Source organism: Eretmochelys imbricata, chromosome 6 (assembly GCF_965152235.1).
Source record: "Eretmochelys imbricata isolate rEreImb1 chromosome 6, rEreImb1.hap1, whole genome shotgun sequence".
Lineage (NCBI taxonomy): Eukaryota > Metazoa > Chordata > Testudines > Cheloniidae > Eretmochelys > Eretmochelys imbricata.
The window spans coordinates 123,158,088-123,173,607 of record NC_135577.1 but is presented as its reverse complement, the minus strand read 5'-3'; the positions used below and the strand labels follow the sequence as shown (position 1 = coordinate 123,173,607).

Genomic DNA, 15,520 nt, shown 5'->3' with positions numbered 1-15,520 from the left:
AATCAGAGCTCCAGGGCACTTTAAAAATTCAGGAGGAATTTGTAAGTTATGCAGAAAACCAAAAGAAGTCTGTACAAAGACTGAAAAGCCTGTTGTGTTTGTACGGCACCTAGCATAACGGGGCCTTAATCCATCACTTGGAAACCTAGGTGCCAACACTGTACATATTAACATTTATGATGTCGCTCAAACAGAAGCTACGGGCTTGATGCAGAGATTAGGGGGCGAGGTTCCATGGACCGTGCTATGCAGGAACTCAGACCAGATGAATTTAATGGTTCCATTTGCCTTTCTTTTTCTTTAATCCCCATCCGTCAGCTCAACGACAAGGGGGCCAAATAGTCTTTTCCATTCTTCTTTTGGTTTCTATGGTCTAATGTTTGACCACGACTCCTGGGCATGCACTTGGAGAACCTGTCGTGTCCTTCATTTGTTGTTGCCCCAGCTAGTTACCTTTACTAGATTTCGCATGCCAAGCTGAGGCAAGGTGCCAGGGGTGATGACACGACAGTGCACTTGCAGCTGCTTGAAGCCACTAGTGCAAGATGAGTGAGGCACCAGGGCCAACTGCAAGCAAACCACCCCCATATGGGTGCAGCTGTCTACTATGCTGTTGAATTTGCCCTACATACCCCCTCTTCTGCCATTAATAATAATAGGGGGAGGGAGAGAGATGTGATCAGAGTGGTGAAAGAGGATGATGCTCATGGCAGCTTTGTTTTGCTCCTACTGAAGATGGGAGAGGAGTGGCCCAGCAGGGAGGAGATTAGCCAGGCAGGAAAGGAGTGGAACATGAGCTAGGGTTGTGCCAGCAGGACAATGAGGAACCGGTGACTGACAGGAGCTGCAGTGGAGGGAGCAGCAGGCTCTAACAGCTGCAGGAATGGTGCTTCCGATGATCCTGTCGCTGCGGGTGAGGGGAAGGCCTGTGGCATTGTCAGCTGGGCACACCCAGGTGTAAATCAGGGCTCAGCTCAGCCTGCAGCATGAGGGCTGGCAAAGCAGCTGTGAGGAGCTGCCCAGCAGCCAGGTACATGTGCCAGGGGCAGGGCCAGACAAGCCACAGAGGAGGAGATGGGGTGAGGAGGTGACAGCTGAGCCTGACTGGACCAGACCGGTACCCACAGCACTCCCCATGCATCCCCACTCTTTGCCCTGCCTAGTCCTGAGCTCCCCTAGCTCTTTGTCTCCCCGCCCAGTCGCTCTCCCCTCCCCCACTCTCTCCTTGTGCCTCTCCCCCAGTCTCTTTCCCTCCCCTCTCTCCTTGTGCTCCTCCCTGGTCGGTCTCCCCTCCCCACTCTCTCCTTGTGCCCCTCCCCCAGCCTCTTTCCCCTCCCCACTCTCTCCTTGTGCCCCCCCAGCCTCTTTCTCCTCCCCCACTCTCTCCTTGTGCCCCTCCCCCAGCCTCTTTCCCCTCCCCCACTCTCTCCTTGTGCCCCTCCCCCAGCCTCTTTCCCCTCCCCCACTCTCTCCCTGTGCCCCTCCCCCAGCCTCTTTCCCCTCCCCCACTCTCTCCTTGTGCCCCTCCCCCAGCCTCTTTCCCCTCCCCCACTCTCTCCTTGTGCCCCTCCCCCAGCCTCTTTCCCCTCCCCCACTCTCTCTTTGTGCCCCTCCCCCAGCCTCTTTCCCCTCCCCCACTCTCTCCTTGTGCCCCTCCCCCAGCCTCTTTCCCCTCCCCACTCTCTCCTTGTGCCCCCCCCAGCCTCTTTCCCCTGCCCCACTCTCTCCTTGTACCCCTCCCCCAGCCTCTTTCCCCTCCCCCACTTTCTCCTTGTGCCCCTCCCCCAATCACTCTCTCCTCCCCCACTCTCTCCTTACCCCCTCCCCCCTTCCCTCCAGTCTGTCTTCCCGCCTCATCTCCTTCCTCCCTGCTCCAGCCTCCTCAATCCTCCCCCACCGCAGTGGTTTCTCCAGGCCCCCCCACTCAGTGGTTTCTCCCGCCCGTAGTGCGTCTCCCCACCGCAGAGAGCCCGTGGCCCAGGGAGACAGCGGCGCCCCCTCCTCCGCACCCTTTCCGAATGTACCAACACTGGGGGGGGGGAAGCACGCCAGGGTCGGACCACAGCGCCTGCCCTTTGCCCCGCTGCGGGCCTCCCCCCCCGCGCGGCCTGCGGCAGTGGTACCGCCCGCCCCGCCCCGCGGCTCTCCCGGAAGGAGCGGGGGGGCTGCCTGCCCGGAGGCTGCACATGGGTCCCGAGCGCGGCAGCCGCCCCGGGAGGCAGCGGGGCCCCCAGCGCCGCGGAGCCGGTGGCTTCGCCGGGGCGCTGGGCGCTGCCGTGGCTGCCGCGTACGCGGCCACGCTGCCGCCGTCCGTGCCCGGGGGAGACTCGGGTAAAGTACCCAGGCCGCCCCCGCGACCCCGGCGCAGGGACCCTCCCCCCGCGCCCCGCCTGCAGCGTCCGGGCCCGCGAGCCGCTTCGCCCTGCGGGGGAGACGGGGCTGGGACCCGCCCCCCCCCCCCGGCCCCCGCTGTCCGGGGGCTGCAGCTGGGCCATGGCTCCTGCCCCGCTCCGCAGGCCGCGGTGCCCGCGTCCAGCCCGTCTCGTCACTGTCCCAGGCCGGGCTCCCCCCGCCTGCGGTGCGCGGCCGGGTACCCACACCGCGGGGGCGGTGATAGTGCAGCGGCTCTGCCCCCCTCGCCGCCCTAGATCTCCAGGGGGAGAGACTGAACTAACCCCCCCCCACACACACACAGCCGTCCGCGAAGGGTGTGCCGGCCAAGCACAAACAGCCCCCCCAGGGATGCTTTTCTGTACAGCCCTCCCCCTTCTCCCGCCGGGTCTGTTTGGGTTCTGGGAAGGGCAGGCCCAGGCTCACCCCTCAATCCAGTGGGGAGAGCGAGAGACCCAGAGGACAATGAAGTACTGGGGGCAGCCAGTGCAAAACCAGGAAGGGGAGTGAAGTCAAAGGGGTCAGAATCAGGGTTCTGGATGGGGACACCAAGCAGAAAACTCTGGATGGTCCCTTGTTTTCTAGATGGATGTGTGCGGAACTGGTTGGAAAACCGTTCCCAGAGAACAGTTATTAGTAATTCACGGTCAAGCTAGAAGGGCTGGTGGGGTCCCGCAGGGTGGCATACCGCAGGGATCAGTTCTGGGTCCGGTTCTGTTCAGTAGCTTCATCAATAATTTAGATAATGGCGTAGAGAGTACGCTTATAAAGCTTATAATACCAAGCTTGGAGGGGTTGCAAGGGCCTTGGAGGATAGGTTTAAAATTCAAAATGATCTGGACAAACTGGAGAAATGGTCTGAAGTAAACAGGATGAAATTCAATAAGGACAAATGCAAAATGCTCCCCTGGGAAGGAACTGTCAGACACACACATACAAAATGGGAAAGGACAACCTAGGAAGGAGTACTGTAGAAAGAGATCTGGGGGTCATGGAGGATCATTAGCTAAATATGAGTCAACAATGTAACACCATTGTAAAAAAAAAAAAAAGCAAACATCATTCTGGGATGTATTAACATGAATATTGTAAGCAAGACACGAGGAGTAATTCTTCTGCTCTACTCCGTGCTGATTAGGCCTTAACTGGAGTATTGTGTCCAGTTCTGGGTGACACATTTCAGAAAGGATGTGGACAAATTGCAGAGAGTCCAGAGAAGAGCAACAAAAATGATTAAAGGTCTAGAAAACATGACCTATGAGGGAAGATTGAAAAAATTGGGTTTGTTTAGTCTGGAGAAGAGAAGCCTAAGAGGGGACGTTATAACAGTTTTCAAGTACGTAAAAGGTTGTTACAAAGAGGAGAGAGAAAAATTGTTGTTCTTAACCTCTGAGGATAGGACAAGAAGCTATGGGCGTAAATTGCAGCAAGGGCAGTTTAGGTTGGACATTAGGAAAAAACTTCCTAATGGTCAAGGTAGTTAAGCACTGGAATAAATTGCCTAGGGAGGTTGCAAAATCTCCATCATTGGATGACCTCTTGAGGTTCCGTCCAGTCCTCTGATTCTATGGATTGCCATTGACGATCTAGCTACCAAATCAGAAGGGCCTGCCCCTCTTCAGAGAGGAAGGGCCAAAAGAGAACAGAGGGATCAGCTGATTTTGAGGCACAACAAATGAGAAAACAGGCAGGGAGTCTGAGTCAGAGGTTCAAAGTCAGGGTTCTACAGAGGGACACCAAGCAGAGGTCCCTGTGCAGCTCCCACGACCCTTTCCCCCTGGGAGAGACTTGGGGAGGGAATGAATGAGGAGAGTCTCACCCCAGCAAGTGAGAATTGAGAAGAGTATATGGGCTGTCTCCCTAACAGGTCCAGGAGCCCTCCCATGCCCATCCCCTGCTCTCCCATAGTCATGCAGTAATGAGCGGTAACCAGTCTTAAGAAGACTGCTGTCCGGACGCTGTGTAGCCTGTCCATCTGCATCTCCTGCCTCATGCTCCCTCCACTCCAGGGATGGGGTCTCAGGGTCGGGGCTGGTCGCTTCCTCTGTGCCCAATTGCTGTGCTCTACTGCAGTGGAGAAGCTTCCTGAAATCTCTAGGGACCTCAGCTTACTCCCTGAGATTTATTTTGGAGCCACACCCCAACCATGCTGATTTCGTGTGGCGTCCGGTTTTGTGACATGTGTTGTGTCTGTGTCCTGCCTTTCAATGAGGGATTTAGAAAGCAGCCTTGGGGGGACAATTTGTGTCCAAGACCAGCCAGTGTTGCAAGCAATATGGGACTGCTTGGGCTCTTACTCTTTTGAGCGTGTGTCTGGCTATATTTGACATGGCAGTGTATTGACTAGGCTGATTTGTCCTTCTAGTAGTATAACTGGGGGAAAATGGGAAACAAACTCACTCTTCTTCTGCCAATAGGAAGGGAAAATGTCATCTCTCCTCCAGTTCCTTGGGGAACTTGCAAATTGTAAGGCTGGTCCTGCTTAAACTTCTGGTTAGCATGTTGCCTGTACAGCTGCAGTTTGAGTTTGTGTGTGTCGGATGGTGTATTAATTACCTAACGGTACTTACAGACTAAGTTGCTTTCTCCTTCCCAGCCCCCAAAAGAGCTGAGCAGTTTATTCAATGCTTTGCCTCTTCACCTCTGCATCTAAGATGTTTCTCGTCTCTGTTTAAACTGACATTGCCCCTTGTTGGAAATTAGGATTTAATTAGAGAAAGTAATTTTAGAAATGAAAACCCATTAGAGCTATATTTTAATTTTCATCTTAAATTATACTTTTTCAATTTTTTTCCCCTAGACTTGTGGTCAGTTATCTTGGATTTCTTTAACAGTCGGTTGATAGTTATGCAACGTACAATATTTCCTGCGTAATATGTTGATGTTTTACATTGGCAGTATTTCAGAGTAGCAGCCGTGTTATTCTGTATCTACGAAAAGAACAGGAGTACTTGTGGCACCTTAGAGACTAACAAATTTATTTGAGCATAAGCTTTCTGTAGCTCACGAAAGCTTATGCTCAAATAAATTTGTTAGTGTCTAAGGTGCCACAAGTACTCCTTTTCTTTTTATTGGCAGTATTGTAAGTTTAAGGTAATATATTCTTAGCATAACCGTGTATACCCTAATACAAAGTTGAATAATGTTTCAAGTGATAGGTACTTGATTTAAGGACAGTGCAAAACAGAATTGTTTCACTTCACAAAAATCTTCCTAATAAAGTGCACATTTGGGTCCCCAGGTACATTGCATGCCTTGTAAGTAACCTGGCTGCAGGGCTGTAATTATTATTATACCAATACTTAGAGGCTCCAATGAAGGCTGGGCCCCTGTGGTGCTAAATGCTGTACAGTCACAGAGTAAAAGATAGTCCCTGGCCCCAAAGAGTTTACAAACTATATTTAAAACAAGATGGAAGAAGTGAATTCAGCAGACAATGGGAGCGTGAAGGGAGAGACAAATGGGGTAACTGTCTCATTTCATTGGCTAGCTATGGCACATCTTGATGACTTCTCATTCAGTTTAACATTTTTTATTTTAATTTTAAGCATCTTCCTTTGCCTGTTTCCATATTTTAACGATATTATATGTTAATCTGGAATTAATAATATATTTACAATAATAACCTTTTCATCTTCTAAAATAATTCCTGATGGGATACATACCTGTATTACCTTAGACAGTGCCTGTGGGTCATAGCTATAATGCATGGTTACAGTTTTTGGAACAGTTCTGTGCTGTTTTGGTTGTGATCTTGTTCAGTTTTTTGTATCCAGGATGCAAATAAATTTAACAAATGTGATATACATGCTCTCCATGTCTACTGAAGGAACGACAAGAAGTAATCAGCTTAATCTGTAGCAAGGAAGATTTAGGTTAGACATTAGGAAAATCTTCCTAACTATAGGGATAGTTAAGTAGTGGAATAGGTTATCTAGGGTGATTGTGGAATCTTTATCACTGGAGGTTTTTAAGAATCAGACGAACACCTGTCCAGGGTGGGCTAGGTTTACTTAGTCCTGCCTCAGTGCAGGGGGATAGACGCTTCTACACTTCTACGATTCTACAATACTGCTTCCTGATTTGACCGGAATTTGATTAAAGTGAGTTTAGTTCTTTGGGTGTTGATTACGTCTGATGGGTTAGAGCATATCAAAAACAACAGCAGCAAAACCCAAGAAACAACAAGGCATGTGTTCTTCATCCCTTAGACCTGTTTCCTTGTGTGTTGTATTTATTTTATCCACCCCATGTCTTTTTATGTTGGTGATATTTTTATAGTGTTAATGCCTCACGACAGGCATTATCTTTTTGTTCTGTGTTTGTACAGCGCCTAATACGAGGGGGACTTGGTCTGTGATTGGGGTCTGTAGGTACTACCACAATTCTGCTAATAATAACTTGGCGTATTATGGGTGCTACTGTGCTATGATGTGTCACAGCACCACTGCCTAGTTTAGCATGATTGGCTGACTCTGCTCATAAGAAGCCTCGAACTTTAATAAGAAGAGTGTTGCCACCAAGAGAGCCGCAGGGAAATGTCTGCTTTCAGTTCAGAGAATTGCCTTTGATACACTGCAAGAGAGATTCCTAAAAGGCGGTCTGTAATAGATTCCACTTGAGGTTGTGAGTAAGACAAAGACATAAGTGACAGTCTTTGCATGTGTTGTGGGGCTTGAGCAGTCACAGAGACCCTGAACCACCCTGTCAGGGGAGCTAGACCATGCCTTAGATGTGGCAGTTAATGTGAGATGTGTTCCTGTGGCATGTCCCTCTGGTAGTCTGCCTAATAGCGTCTCTTCTTCCCTTGTTCTTTCCATTTCATTCTGAATCAGTGACCAGTTACACCATCCGTGTCTTTTGGGGCTTTGCGGCTGGATCTTGTTGAGGCCAGGTCATTTCCAACTCAGCTCTTCCTAGCCTTCTACACGGGCTTCTGCTTAAAATATTTGAATAGGTGCATCTAGGGTCCCAGCACTTCCACACCACATCCCACTGGGAGGATCAGGTTTTTTCCTTCCAAAACAGTGGCTGATAGCGATAAACTAAAGCGTATTGAATCAATAAATGCAGTACTATAGTCGTGATAAGCACTTCCGCTTAAGGACCAGGTCAGTTCCCTTCCCCCACTCCTGGACAAACAAGTCCTTTGTAAATTTTGTCTCTGAGCATCTGGGCTCTAAGACCCTGATCCTGCAAGCACTTAACTTTAGTCATGAGAGTAGTTCCATTGAAGTCAATGGGACTACTCATGTAAGTAAAGTTGCACAAGTGCTTAAGTATTTGCAGGATTGGTGTCTAAAATCATACATAGTTTTGAAAGACAGCCCAATATTTTCGAAACACTATATTTTTTAAAAATTGTTCTTAAAGTGTTGTAATCGTAAAATGTAAATACCAGGAATGATGTAGATCTTTTCAGTGGCATCTTTCTCATAGTGTTTTGCCATTGCTGGTATAATAATAATAAAAAAAGAGGGAGAATAAAATTTACACTTAATTCAAAAACATCTGCAGACATTGAATCAGCTTAAAATGGATCAAATAAACTCAAGTTGAAAAGAACTTTTCTCTCTGTTTCAGACAGCAGCACCCTACATTCTGAGCCTCAAGACACACCGTGTTTTTAAAGTCAATCTCATGTTCATGTCCTGATTTTATATCAGTGTCACATGTACCCTGTTATGTAATAATAATACTTAGTGTTTTGTAAACACTAATTAATGCCCACAGCATGGTTGTGAGGTAGGTAATTATTATCCACATTTTACAGATGGCCAAGGAAACTGAGGAAGAGAGATTAAGTGGCTGATGATTCACTCAAGGTCATAAAATTAGGCAGGGTCAGAGGCCAGATTAGAATCCAGTTGTTCCTGGCTCCTTGTCCTGTGTGCAGACCAACAAATCACATACCCCTAGTAAAAAGAAAAGGAGTATTTGTGGCACCTTAGAGACTAACCAATTTATTTGAGCGTAAGCTTTCATGAGCTACAGCTCACTTCATCGGACGCATGTAGTGGAAAATACAGTGGGGAGATTTTATATACACAGAGAACATGAGACAATGGGTGTTACCATACACAAGAGTGATCAGATAAGGTGAGCTATTACCAGCAGAAGAGCGGGGGTGGGGGAGGTGGGGGGGGGGGAATCTTTTGTAGTGATAATCAAGGTGGGCCATTTCCAGCAGTTGACAAGAACGTGTGAGGAACAGTGGTGGGGCATGGAGGGGGGGAAATAAACATGGAGAAATAGTTTTACTTTGTGTAATGACACATCCACTCCCCGTCTTTATTCAAGCCTAAATTAATTGTATCCAGCTTGCAAATTAATTCCAATTCAGCAGTCTCTCGTTGGAGTCTGTTTTTGAAGTTTTTTTGTTGAAGAATTTCCACTTTTAGGTCTGTAATCGAGTGACCGGAGAGATTGACGTGTTCTCCGACTGATTTTTGAATGTTATAATTCTTAACGTCTGATTTGTGTCCATTTATTCTTTTACATAAATGGACACAAATCAGATGTCAAGAATTTGTTAGTCTCTCAGGTGCCACAAGGCTTCCTTTTCTTTTTGCAGATACAGACTAACACGGCTGCTACTCTGATACCCCTCGTAATTCATCAAGATTGCAGCAGCACTTTCTTTGTCTCTTTTGTATTGTTTCATTTTTCAAATGAAGGTTGGTGCCTAAAGCGTTTTAGAGGTTTTGGTATTTGTTCCGATAAACACTTTTTAAAAAGCTGTGTCGTAATGCTTGAAAATTGACAATGCTATACATCCTCTAACTTTTCACACAACTTTTCTTGGTAGTTTACGTACATATTATCTTGATGTCCTTATCCACAGTAGGGATCAATACCATAGTAATATTTATCAACATAATAGTGCATAATCTTTCTTGTCAATAATAGGTATTTTAAACAAATACATTACCCAATATCCTAGAAAGATTTAATTGAGTCCCTAGCCATCTCTTAGATACAGTCCGTGATGTTGTTTCAGACGCTGCCCTGTTCTTGGCTCAGTCCTGCGGGCTGTGGCTTTGGCTACAGGTGAGTGCAAAAATTGGCAACATCCAATTCTGAGCCTGGTTTTACCTGCTGTTAATCCAACAAGTTGAAGTCTGGATAATTCAGCTTCCTTAGCAACTGTGCTGGTATGCAGTTATCACAGCGCTTTTAAAGTGGCAGGAAGCCTGATTCAGGGGTTCCTTTATTAATGTGACCTTTTTCCACATTCACAGTAGTTGCTAATTTTGATCCTCATGCCTGCTTTCCAGGACGCAGTGTGCTGCAGGTGTTCATACATTTCTGTTTGCAAAGGAAAACAAGGAGCACCTTAGATGATGGTCATAGTCAAAATCGGGGAATCACTTGGAACAAATTACAGAGGTTTGCTTTGCTAACGTGCCTCAGGCTGTGGTTACGATAGCTTATGGCCAGTGCTGTCTGTACTGGGGTTTGCACTGTGCTTTCCAGAACGTCTTAGTCGTGTTGCTGAGCATGCACCTAGGGGGAGTTTCAGCCCGGTGAGATCTCTAGTAACTTTTATGGAACAAAAAACTGCTGGCATTTGAACCTAAATTTATGGATTCACACTTAAGTACAAGTGGTGAAATCCTGTTGCCACTGAAGTCAATGGCAAAACTCCTTTTAGTTCCGGATTCCACCCCAGGTCTCTAAACCCACTCCCAGCTCTACCTAATTCTCTGCAGAAGAAAAGAGACAACCCTGGCTTAGCAAGTTGCAGCGAGGTGTGCACCCTATTGAGTATGCTCTGGGTAGCAAGAATGCTCAGTTCTTCTGAGTTGCTCATTTTCATGCAGAACCAAGCCCTGCCGGCTTCCCTGGATTTCTAATACCTCAGAACTGCCGTAGCCATTATGGATTAAATTAAATTTGGGGATGAGTAAATTCCAAATCCAAACTATGTTTTTGTAGATCATAGGTTGCATGGAAACTTTCCTAAAATAGAGTAGTAATAAAAATAGCACTTACTTCATAGCACTACAAAACCAAGAGCCAAAAGGTTTTTATGCTATCAGGGGCTGGCTATGGGGTTTCTCAAATACTCTAGATGAGATCCCTGATTTGACATCAGTGACTAACAGGAAGTGTAACTTGACTATCACCTCTTTCCTAATTGTGCACTGTAACTGGATGTTTTTTAAAAACTTCTTTTATAAGTCTGATCTCTGTTTTAGAATTATTTGCAAATGAAAAAGCATACTGTTGTAACATACACTTAGCCATTTATATGGCAAGGAGCAATGCAATTCATATTATGTCTGTATCATGTATCGTTTGGCCATACATACTGCACCTTAAAATACTGCACAAGCACCTTAAAATGTCTATAATAATAGTAATAATAATGACCAGTAATATTCAGTACAACAGTGAGACTGCAGCTGTCCATTTAAGAAAGGGAATAGAAATTCAAGGCAGGATCACATCACTGATTTAGAATGTCAGGTAGCAAACTATCCAAGGTGACTTAAATTCTTGATGTTCCATTTAGTGATAGAATATCAGCATTAACTTTGAATTTCGGGACTACTTGTGTTGTTGCCTTCATGTTATTTAAATGTATTTATGTGTGTTGAATATATTTAATATATATGACTACATAATGTTTGTAAAATTCTTTAATGATGTAAATCACTGTAGAAATGCTAAGTATTATTACACTAACACAATTCTTTCTTGGCTTTTTTTTTAAATCACAGGAAATACAAACGGAATATAAAATCTAAATTATATTATATAATGAAGATGTCGGCTGAGTCTAATATCCCCTAGCAGGAACAAGGGTCACTTTTTAAATAAATAATGATGCAAAGTCAAATTGCACCAGGTTATAGCTGGTCTCCTGAATAAACTGACCCAGGCATACATGCACACAGATTATTTTTGCCCTATTTAAAAATATAAAGCCGTATTTTTTCATGAGAAATAACCAGGTTGTTAAGAAACAATGCAGTATAAACTATACAAACTGTAATGCTATTTTTCTTGAAAGTTATTGAAACAAGCAGTCTCGGTTTAATTTTTTCTTTTTAAATAATGCTTGTAACTTGAATGTATCAGGCCATTCTTTAATGCAGCCTACCTACACCTTCACATATCTGTCCGTAAGAGTCTTGCGAAAAAACATACAATAGATATTTTGTGCAACGACATCAGAGGGAGAAAATATTCTTAGAAAATTTCATGCTGTTAAATCTCTACAGATTTACAGTTTTATCCAGTCAAATTAATGCAAAACCCCAATGCAAGCATTTGGATTTTGAAAACTTTGGAGGAGTGTCATTTCCTAATAGTAATTATTGGTTTTACATTATTTTTTCACAGGGGAGCTGATCACAGCCGCATATGAGCTTGGAGTAAGTATTAGTTTTATTGTTTAATCAATGCTCTCATTAACAGTTTTAGGAATTAAGGAAGTTTAATTAAGCATGGAGTAAAGTAGATTAATTTATTTTCAAACCACAGTTTTTACTAACTTATAAGTACAGCACGCGACAATTTACTTCAAGTTTTAAATCCAATTAAACTAAATTATAAAGCAAAGGCTTTACTGTATATACAGTAGCTGGCTTATTATCAACCCAAATTTTGTATAAGCTGGGGAGAATAAAATAAATCGGGTTAACAATTTTAATAAGTTTTATTATTTAATAAACTTTATTATGGTGCATGATCCCTTTAGGCAAGACCTTAGGACTGTCAGCATGGTGGTAATCCGATAGCAGTGTGGTCTTTCAACTTGCTAACCAATAAAATAGTTCAGAATTTGCTTTTTTAAAAACAGCCTTTTGAATGACCCTAATGTACTGTGACCCCATACAACAAGCAGTTTAAGAAATCATAATGAAATGTGTCACCTCTTTTCTAAGTGAGTCATTATTATGGGTGATTTGTGTGGCAAAATCTACTAAAGAAAATATTTGCTAAGTTAAAATTGGCACAAAAAGATTGTTACAGAGAAGCTTCTGTTCAAAGACCCTAGTTATTGATGATAGACCATAGTGTATAATACCAGGCTAATAAAGAAGATACTTCTCAGTTAGAATGTCATTGCTATCTTTACTTCAGCTGTATGGAAACTTTGTGAACCTATTACTGGTTTGTCCATAGGTTGCCCATCCTCCTGGTTACCCTTTGTTCACTCTGCTGGCCAAACTGGTGATTGGTCTATTCCCTTTTGGTTCCATTGCCTACCGAGTAAATCTTTTCTGTGGCTTATTGGGAGCAGCTGCAGCATCTTTGCTTTATTATACAGTTTTCAGGTAAAGTAGTTGCTAGTATTATTCTTTTTTTCTCTCAGCTCTCTTCCACATCTCAGAAAGTGGGTTAGATTAACCAGCAATACCTCTGGGCCTTTTTAACCATAATTTTCTCCCTTAAATTTTGAACTGTAATAGATTCATCTGATTAAACTAGCCATAGTTTAATCTAAATTTGGCCTAGGTCCCTTCACAAAAGTTTCTTTAAAAAAACCCAGCACTCTTCTTAAAAAGGATTGACAAGTTTTTCAGTCTCATTATTACAAATCACTGATCAGATTAACTAACCAGAACTAATGAAGTTTGTCATTATACAAAGATGCAGATGGTCCGTTTAGATTAGCAAGATGAGCTTCACCTATTGGTAAACTGTAAATTTAATTTAATTGTTTATGTTAGCGGTTATGGGCAGATGCCTGTCTCTGGTACCTGATTTGTCTTCATACTTGTGCTGCATTCTAGTTACATCACTGTAATGGATATTCATTTTAATTCAGAATACATGCAAGAAGGAAAATGTGAACAGCAAAGATCAATATTGGCTGCTGTATCTATCGCAGTGGTTTGCTGCTTTCTCCCACTGTAAGCATTGCAGTCTGCAGGAGAATCAGAACCTTCTAACCTCTCCATTTTCTCTAGACCTCTAACCTTGTAACAAGAAGACAACTGGAATTGCACATGGTTTTGGATTTTGTTAACCCTGGTTGTCTTTGATGTGGTAGTTCCCTCTACTCTTAACCTTAGCCTGACCCATATTGGAGAGGATTATGGAAAAAGATATAAACAATTTCTAATTCTCTTTTACAGAGAAAAATAGGGCATACTTCATGACTTGAAAATGTTACCAAATCATATCAGAATTTTTAATACGTTCTTTGAGTGGAAGCACAAAATGTCACTTAAAATATGTATAAGGAAATTAACAATGGACTTGAGCCTCCGGGAGCTGGAATATCCTGAACTCTGACAAACTTCAGTCAGTGTTGAGAGCTCTCAGCTCCACACAGGAATGGCCCCCGTCGTTTGACAAGCTCTCTTTTATTAAAGAGAAATTGATATTTTAACATAAGATATGTACCTTAAAACCAAACATGGTCCTTCATACATGATTTCATACTGTACCCCGAAGTGTACGTCTATAGATTGAAATATCTTTAGCTATATTATGTGCTAGATAGTTCTCTATAATAGTGAATAAATAAAATTTAGCTCCTTCATTTTTATCCTTAACTAATAATAAATCTAGTTAATGTCTCCAGTTAAAAGACTCTCAGTTTGTAACAGTATATTTAGAGTGTAAACTTTCAGGGCAGGAAGTATTCTAATTTCTTTTATGTACAGCACCATGCACAGTGTCAGGGCACAAAACATCATAATGCTTGAATTAATTAGCAAGAAGAACACTTTCTTTCATGCTCTAAATCTTTTTGATCATTATTATAGCTGCTATTATTACGCTGTCATTAATGGTCTTCCCTGGTTCTTAGTTTATAACTCAGACATCTGTTATGTGCTGAAACTTGGCCTATGAAGCCTTGTAATTCCCCCGTTTCCTCCCGCAACTTAAAAAAAGTTTTCTTACAGGAAAGCAGTATTAAAATGGCAAACTAGTTTTGGGTGTTTTTTACTCTTAAAGGAAAACCAGGGATTCTAAAATTAAATTTGTTCGTTCAGTCATATTTAAAACTTATTTAAAAGAGCAGCAAGAATCCCTTGAAATGGTCAAGTCAACAATCGGCCATAATCTTTTCTGTCTCTGAAGTAGCTTTTCATAACTCTTAATAATATGCTATCTTTGTTAACATCATGTAAGCTCAGCAGTGCCAACTGATAAAGTATATTTTGAGGCGTTGTGTGTCAAATATATTTCAAAAGTATGGTTTGGTGGTGTTTTATTAAATCAGTTCTTAGTGCTTAAAGACATTTATTTAACAAAAAAGCTGTCACTGTCTGGGTCTGTTACACATTTGTACATTTTTCTGAAAATGTATGGGCACAATCTACTTTAGAAGCTTTAAAATTTTATGGGTTGTTGCATTTTTTTTAACCAGGTTTCTAGACACCTTGAGCTCTCTAAAACAGTGTATCAAATCCTTATACATCTTTGTGCCTTAATTATAATTTAGCTGATTGTTAAGGGGCTTCTGAAAACCTGTCAGGGTCAAGAGAAAAACAGCTAAGTGCTCATGCTTGCTGTATGTATGCTGCAGATGTTAATATGAAAATATGTAGATGTTAAGAATACAAATAATTGATGAAGTATGTATCCTTTGGGAACAACGCAGTTCAAGTGGCAAATCTCTCTCCTCAAACAATAGGCACCCTTCAGAAAGGAGCAAGCCATCTCTATGGAAATAGGACTAACAGTGCCCTATTGATTGAGTGGAAGAAGACATTATACAATGTCAGTTGGGTTGTTACAATTTCATTTGTCGTGTGACCTGAACTTAACCTCTAAAAACCTTTCTTCTGTGAACGCAAAACCACCAGCAGGGCACGCTTGCTTATACATCCACTACAGTGAAGCATTGTTTTTTTAATTTTTGTTGTGTTTTGTTATTTTCTGGCATATGTGTACTGGAAATGTATTCCTTTATCCGGGTTATTCCTTTGTCAGGCATTTGTTTGAGATATTTCACGAGTTTATTCATTCACAGGTCAGAACAATTTATTTTCATGTTTAATGAGAGGCTTTTGAGTCTCTGAATAGTGGCATTCTTTCTTATTTAAGAGGACATTACAGTACATACAGGATTAGTGTTGAATGGTGTTCAGTACATTTATTCTTTAAACAGATTTATACTTCGACCAGGTAATTGTTCACATGGTGTTCTCTCTACTGA

General features: G+C 43.2%; 1 protein-coding gene across 4 annotated transcripts in view; it reads left to right on the top strand.

The window, feature by feature from the left end:
- Positions 1-2,165: 2,165 nt before the first annotated feature.
- TMEM260 (transmembrane protein 260) overlaps positions 2,166-15,520 on the top strand; it is a 48,446-nt gene continuing 35,091 nt past the window's right edge. For all 4 annotated transcript variants that reach the window (XM_077819572.1, XM_077819574.1, XM_077819573.1 and 1 more), the window contains exons 1-3: positions 2,166-2,331; positions 11,743-11,774; positions 12,529-12,680. In XM_077819572.1, the coding sequence (XP_077675698.1) occupies positions 2,187-2,331; positions 11,743-11,774; positions 12,529-12,680 (329 nt within the window). In that variant the 5' untranslated portion in view covers positions 2,166-2,186. The remainder of the gene's footprint in view (positions 2,332-11,742; positions 11,775-12,528; positions 12,681-15,520) is intronic.